The 7676-nt window shown below is 35.5% G+C and overlaps 1 protein-coding gene across 2 annotated transcripts in view; it reads left to right on the forward strand.

Moving 5' to 3' along the window:
- Positions 1-6764, forward strand: part of LOC117547445 (arf-GAP with coiled-coil, ANK repeat and PH domain-containing protein 3-like) — a 107477-nt gene extending 100713 nt beyond the window's left edge. For both annotated transcript variants that reach the window (XM_034218200.1, XM_034218201.1), the window contains exon 25: positions 5836-6764. In XM_034218200.1, the coding sequence (XP_034074091.1) occupies positions 5836-5942 (107 nt within the window). In that variant the 3' untranslated portion in view covers positions 5943-6764. The remainder of the gene's footprint in view (positions 1-5835) is intronic.
- The last annotated feature ends 912 nt before the right edge of the window (positions 6765-7676 follow it).

Consider the following 7676-nt stretch of genomic DNA (forward strand, 5'->3'; position numbering starts at 1 on the left):
CGGGTATATCTCCGCAATGGAGCGAGCTTAAGTTTCGATTGCATGATATAGCCCAGCGCAACACCTTCATCACACATGTTGCCACTTGTTTGTACCATTTTCAGGCGATTTGTAATCTGTTCTAGAAAAACGATGTGTTTTTTTTATATTTGTAGAGTTAGGTGGTCCGCGAGTGTTTTTTTATTGGTTAAGTGGTCCTTGGTATGGAAAAGTTTGAGAAATACTGCTTTAGGGGATATTGTGTCCTTAAAATTGAAATGGGAATACAGAATGGGAGAAATTACTTCAGGAATCAGCGGCTGGACGCCCTGGTAACTCTAAAATGTGTCTCATAGAGGAAAGAACAATCAATTCATTGCCTGTTCACAGTGGTGGAAAAACAGCAATATCAAATTGTTAAAATAATCAGTTACAAGTAAAAGTACAAAACTATCGGCATCTAATTATACTTAAAATACCAAAGTAAAAGTACTCCCTATGCGTATTCGCCCATTGAGTTATATTAAGTAACTGGATTATGATTATTGATGTGTTTGTTTACCACAGCTGGTAAAGGTAGAGCTATTGGGAATTATACACTTCTGCTGGATATCTTGGTGTATATGTATATGTCAAAGCCTATTTAATAACACATGAATATTTTATATTAGCTAATAATCTAAATCTTAAAAGTAACTAGTATCTAAAAGCTGTCAGATAAATGTAGTGGAGTAAAAAGTACAATATTGGCTTCTAAAATGTACAAAGTAAAGTAGCATAAATTGGGAATACTCAGGTAAAACTGTACTTTAGAAAAGTACTCGAGTAAATGTACTTGTTTGAATAACCTGAGGATCAGTAGTTTGTGTGTTTATGATGAAAGGTAGTGTTGTATTTGCATTTTGAGGGGAAACTGAGGCTGAGATAACTCTGACTGAGAGTAGAAGATCACTGAAGAAAGATCATTCCTCTTACAAAGCTTTTATGATTTATTAAAAGCAGAATTATGCACTTTTTCCTACCAACAGTGATTTAAATCTAGTTTTTTGTTCTCCTTAGGAATAAGTTAAAATGCTTTTAATCAAGACAAAGCATCCAGAGCAATAGTGCAATGATGATTTCAGTACAGATAATCAAAGTATTTTTTTAAGCTGGATATATTTTGGTAGATATTATTTTGCTGAGCACACACACACACACACACACACACACACACACACACACACACACACACACACACACACACACACACACACACACACACACGCACCTCCAGTATTATATTCTCATGGTGAGAAAGAGAGCCAACACTCGATAATATATCATCTCTTGGAGTACAAACTGCAGTGTAAGATGGACTTTTTTTTATAAATCACATTAAACTAACAAGTATTACTGTTTATAAACAGTATTTATATGTTAAAATGTCTGATCATTGTGTTCTAAAGTATCACGATTAAGCATACGTTAGATTTGTTCTTTGTTTATAATGCATGGGTGGCTGTTGCCCAGATCTTCCTGTTGCTTTTGTTTACTTGTGTGCCCAGTGTAAGTGAATATTTGACATTTTAATATTGTTGGATAATGTTGATGTCCATATTATATACTGCCAAATCATGACAACAGTGCATGGAATGACATTCATGACAGAAATAGATGCAAACGGACTGAACGCCCCTCTCTTACGTTGGCTGGATAGTGCAAAAAGTTGACAATGACCATGGTAGCCTGTCTAAAACTTTATTGAATCATCCCGTTTACGCTCTGACATGAAGCAAAGTCTCTCGATTTCTATTTGTTTGACTCCTAAGTAGCAGTGATACAGAACGTGGTTTTCTCGTGTTTTCTGAGTTTAAATTAGCCTAAAGACAAATATTGTCCCAGAGATGTTGCTCGTCTTTGACAGATGCTATGGACTGTTGAGGTTTGGTTAACCAAAGACCACAGACAGTTTCTCAGTGCCAGCAAGTGTTTTTCTTCTTTTATATGACCTTTTTCTTTCTTAAGGTAGGCCATGAATCCAAAGGGACTATGACAAATATTTGGGTGGTTGGCTGAACCTTTTATTGAGCTTTTGAATCAAGCGAAACTCATTTCTAAACCATGAATCTAAGTATGATCACTGCTTAACAGTATAACACATTGGTTTGTGCTGAACATGCATTTTATACTGAATCCTGCAAGAACATTATGAAATAAAGGCACAGTTACAATAGTACATGGCAAGGGAGAGCTAACTGCTGACATTTTCTTTACCACGATTTTATATTATTTCATTCAATAAAAGACCAGATCGGAAGGAAAAAAAGCATCACTTGCCATCTCTCACTTAGCGGCTCGTTAGCTCAGTCGCTAATAGGAGAATAAGATTCCTGTCTCATTACTGTGTGCAACCAATTATTTGTACGGCAGCCTTTTTACTCCAACAACGGAGTTTAAATCAGAGTTGATGGTGCAACATGTCTAATAAGCTTCAGTATGAGCCCTGCTCTCTTAATAAAGAACATGATGTCAACATTTTGCGAGCAACAGTTCACCAAAGTTGAACTCAAGCTAAGATATTTACGCAAATCCGCTCCTGTCTCACGAATGAACCCACTAAAACGCATTGATTCCATTGAAACTAATGTACATTTTGTGTTGAATTTGAAAGGGAAAACCGACTTTTCTTACTCCTACCCCTTAATAATTGTCATACAGTCCCTAACTTAAGTTTGCTAACACAGGTCTTAGCCGTGTAGCAGACGTAGCGCTGACAAATAGAGCAGCTCACTCCCTTTTCTTGCTTGTCAGTGAACAAATGAAAGCACTTTGAAAATCCAGCCTTCTCTTATTTTGTGCAGTACTCGATGTGGTAGCTTACAGACGATGTCACTGACCGGACGATGATTTGCATCAAGCCATTGAAGGATTATGTGTTGTACAGTACGATGTGTCTGCTGACTGTTGTGGATAGAAACAAAAAAAACTATTAACACTTTAACTGCTTGCTTCTAACATGCCATTTTTAACTTTCTTGCATCTTTTCTGTCTCTGACTGTTAACTGTTCATTTCTTTGAATATTGTAAGAACTTTCCTGTGCATATTAACACTAACTGCTACTTGACTCCTCTTTGTTCAATAACCCCTCCCAGTGTCTTCTAAAAGTAAAATAAATGGAAGATGTGACTAAAATCTGTCCTCTCCTTTTGCTTCCTTGCTTCCTTCTTCTTTTCTCTTACAACCTTTCGCTACATGTAACAGCACTAACACACATCATGAACTGCTGCTGCACTAACAATGAATCAATATATCTGGTTTCCACAGCATGACATTATAACATATGTATTCAGTCAATTAGAATGTGCATTATGCAGATTAACATTTGAGTTTGAATGTTTTTATTTTTGAGTGTTTATAGGCGCTGTATAGTAATTATACAATGGTGTATATAACACTATATAGTTGCAAGAAAATATAAGAAAATGTTAACTTAAGTATTTCAATTAGGGCTGCACGATTTTGGGAAAACATCTAATTGCGATTTGTCTGACAGATATTGCGATTCGATTTGCGATATTTGTTTTTTAGCGACCCAACGGAAGTTTATTGTAAAATGCGGCCATATCTCCGGCTAGGAAGGTCGCATCAACGTGCTCCCGTCTCTAGCACCCCCGCAGCCCGAGCTACGAGTGAAAGAACTAAACTTACATGAAACTCCCGTTGGGTTGCTTTGAAGTCAAGCTTCAGTTTCAGATTCACCCTGTAATAGAAACATGTGATGGAGCATCACTAACCTGACCCAGATGGTTTCACCAAACCATCTAAAGCTCCATTGGAAGCCATTTGGAAAGGGCAGGCACTTTCAGAAGCACTTGGCAGGTGATTGGATCAATCTGTCTATCACCTTCTATCATGGGCCACTTCTGATTGGTTAACAATGGCTGGTACATGTGGAGCACAGCACTTCTGATTGGTGTGGATGACTGACACACAAGAAGAACAAACAAAAAAATTGTAAAAAGAAATTGCAGGCTTTGCGTTTTGATAATCGCATCATTTAAAATCGTGATTTCGATTTAAAATCGATTAATCGTTCAGCCCTAATTTCAATTAATGCATTCTTCAACGCTTAAAGAGGCCTTATTATGCTTTTAGGGTTTCCCTTTCCTGGAGAGTGTTATAAAGGTTTTTGTGCATGTCAATGGTCTGCAAAGGCTAAAGTTCCCTCCAGAGGGAGTTTGGAACAGCAAACAAACTGTAGTAAGAAAATGTGGCCAAAAATGAACTTTTGCTGCATTTTTACGCCCACAAAATTAGCAAAAGACTAATTAATGTACTATTCCTCTTGAAAAGTGTTTTATTGGAAAGATTCAACCCAAAAATGTAGGATAGGATATACCATTCAAAATGTGTATAAGCTCTACTTAGACACTATTACAGTATATAGCCACAATGTTGTGTAACAGTCAGTTGCTCAATTATAAAAACGTTGCCCTTGACCCTTTAAATATAAAAATAAAGGTAGAATTAAAAAATATAAACTATAACGCATTATAATTGCATTTTCTCCTGGCTTGGGCTCTTTTTTGAGGTAGATAAACTGGACCATTGTTACTGCTTTATAATGTATAATGTTGTTCCAAAAATATCACTGTAAACACAATGTTATTAATAGTATGCAATTGAAGCACATTACAAGTGTATATTGAGTATTGACAAATATATTAAATGTAATACTTAAGTTAAAATGTTCTTATATAAACCATTCCTTAATGTCTGTACAGCACAGTGCTCCGAAGTACATATTATTTTGAAACTCAAATCTCCCTCCTGTATGTCTTATAAACCACGATGTTTACTTTGAAGTACTTATTGCAGGGTTTACATTTTTACCATGAAGCCATATCTAAGGATGCACTCGGTGATCCCTGCTTTTCTTTCTCACACATCACATAAACAGGGAAAGACAGGAATGTTCATTCCTCCTTTTTTTAATTAGCCGAGTCTGGGAGCTCTCATGAGACACAAAGAGATCGACTGCCTTTGTTACGCCTGTGGATTGAGCGGTTACCATGGCCACGAGTAAAGTAAAACCTCAGAATTTGTAAAGTTGAAAGCAGAAAGCTTCATGGTGCCTCGGCCTGTTTCTATTCACTAGACTTCTTCTTACACACAGCTCCTTATGCTTTCTGTTTCCTCTCATCGCTTGTGTTTATATAAAAGCAGTGGTGTAAAGTAACTAAGTAGATTTACCCAAGCACTGTACTGAAGTACCATTTAGAGTTACTTGTACTTTACTTGAGTATTTCAATGTTTTCTTCTGCCCAACTACAATTCAGAGGTAAATGGTGTACTTTTGCTCCACTACATTTATTTAATACCTTTAGTTACTTTGCAGATTTTGTTTAATAATATATATTCAAGTCTTAAATCAGACTTTAGTTCCACATGGAGTAAATTCACAAGCTACCCTGCCATTCAAACTAGCTGCACCTTCACCAGCTTTGAGAACACTTTAATGAATCAATAATTTAATCAAAGTATATAATATATATTATTCTGAAATGGACCAATCTGCAGAATGAGTACTTTTACTTTTGGTATTTTAAGTATATATATTGATGCTAATACTTGTGTATTTTTTACTTTAGTAATATTTTGATGCAGGACTTTTACTTGCAACAGAGTATTCCTACACTCTTAAATGTAAACTTTATCTTTTGATATCGCCGTATTTAAATGTTGATATCCGTTAATATCTGTTTTTCTACTTTTACTTAAGTACAAGATTTAGTACTTCTCCCACCCTTAGATGTTTTGACTGTTCAAAGTGGCATCATTTTTGACATTATTTCCGTTGTTTTCTTCATCAGGAGACGCCACATACCTCGACATCTTCCGAGAATTTTCCCACATGGCATCCCACAACCCGGAGAAGCTGAAACGAAGGAGTGTTCACTTCAGACACTCCTTCAGGTAGTCGGTAAATAAGCAGAGGAACACAATGATGTACTTGAAAAGTGCAACAGCCACTTTCCATATTCTCACAGTTACTATCACAAATCTTAAAGAAAAAGCATAACGTGTTACAAGTTACCCAGTCTGTTTATTCAGCAGAAAAATTCACATTTTAATCCTTTTAAGTGAGAAATCGTTCATTTTTGGATGCTGTTCGCTGGTCATTAGCCCTCAATTTCATATCAATATCCTACAGTAGCATTATATCCGCAAGAGTCTTGTGCTGTTCTTGGATCAACGTTTTATATTGAAATGAGGATTTTGCTGGTCTTGTCCTCTTAAATGTTTTTACAAATAAATATAGCATTGCTTTTGTACAGTGTTAGATAAAAATTGTTTGGATAAAATGTCAAGCACTTGTTTTGTTATTTTCTGTAATCGTTGCCATTTCTTTGCTGTATCAATTTCATTATTCTGATTCATTGAAGGATTTATTTGACATATACATTTGTGTGTGTGTAATGCATGCATTTACTCCCATTATATTTCATACTTGAATTCAGCTATGTTGTATGGATAAAGAGTGACATCAGCTATCATCAACAACCATGAAGTCGCAGTATTACTTTCCGTTTATTTTGTTATGAAATGTTGTGTTTTTTTTGCATTGACTATGCTGGTGTAGTCTTTGTATTACTTTGTGTAATTTGCAGTACCACTATGAAATGCAGTGCTTATGTTACTGTATATGTGTTGTAGTAGCACACTTGATAATATATCTGTATGACTATGAACAGGAATGCACATGAAAGATGGATGAAAAATAAACTTGTCTGTGTTTACACAAAATGCATTAAGGGAACTTGTCTATAGTTTGGCCACACAACTATTTAACATCTCACTGTAGCTGAACAGCAGCGACCCCTTGTGTTGAAATAAGAAATCTGCTAGAAACCTGTCGTTCTACATTAGAGGTATAACCTTTTTTTATGTTTTAGTTGGCTTTGAATTTCCCTGATTTCTTTTATATACACTGTTGTACTATTCTACTATCTATACGTCCCACTGCGTTTATCATACGGGAAGAGAGAAATAAGAATATTGAAAAGGAACAAGGAAATACTGGAAACAGTTGGAATTCTATGCATTAAACTGCTTAAAAGTGCTCACCCTACTGTACAGTTTGTGTGTCAGAGTTGGGAAGTTACTAAATACATTTACTCAAGTACTGAGTACAATTTTGAGATACTTTTACTTTACTTGAATATTTCAATAATATGCTGCATTTTACTTTTACTCCACTACCATTCAGAGGTAACTCGTGTACTTTAACTCAACTACATTGTACCTTTTAGTTGCTGTACAGATTTGGATGAATGATGTGAAATATAATCAACTCTTAAATCAGACTTTAGTTCCACCTGGAGTAAATTCACAAGCTACCCTGCAGCATACAAAGTCATTCAAACTAGCTGCACCTTTACCAGCTTTGATAGCACTTTAATGACCAATAATTATAATCAAAACATATCATATTATTCGGAAATAGACCAATCTGCATAATCAGGACTTTTACTTTTGGTACTTTAAGTATATTTTTGAAGCTGATACTTTTGTACTTTAACATTGTTAAAGAGTGTTCCTACACTCTGGTACTTCTACGTATTTTATTCAAATACAAGATCTGTGTACTTCTCCCACCTCTGGTGTGTGTATATATTTATTTATAGTGATGACATTCTGTGAAATTGTACGA

Source organism: Gymnodraco acuticeps, unplaced genomic scaffold, assembly GCF_902827175.1.
Source record: "Gymnodraco acuticeps unplaced genomic scaffold, fGymAcu1.1, whole genome shotgun sequence".
NCBI classification, from domain to species: domain Eukaryota; kingdom Metazoa; phylum Chordata; class Actinopteri; order Perciformes; family Bathydraconidae; genus Gymnodraco; species Gymnodraco acuticeps.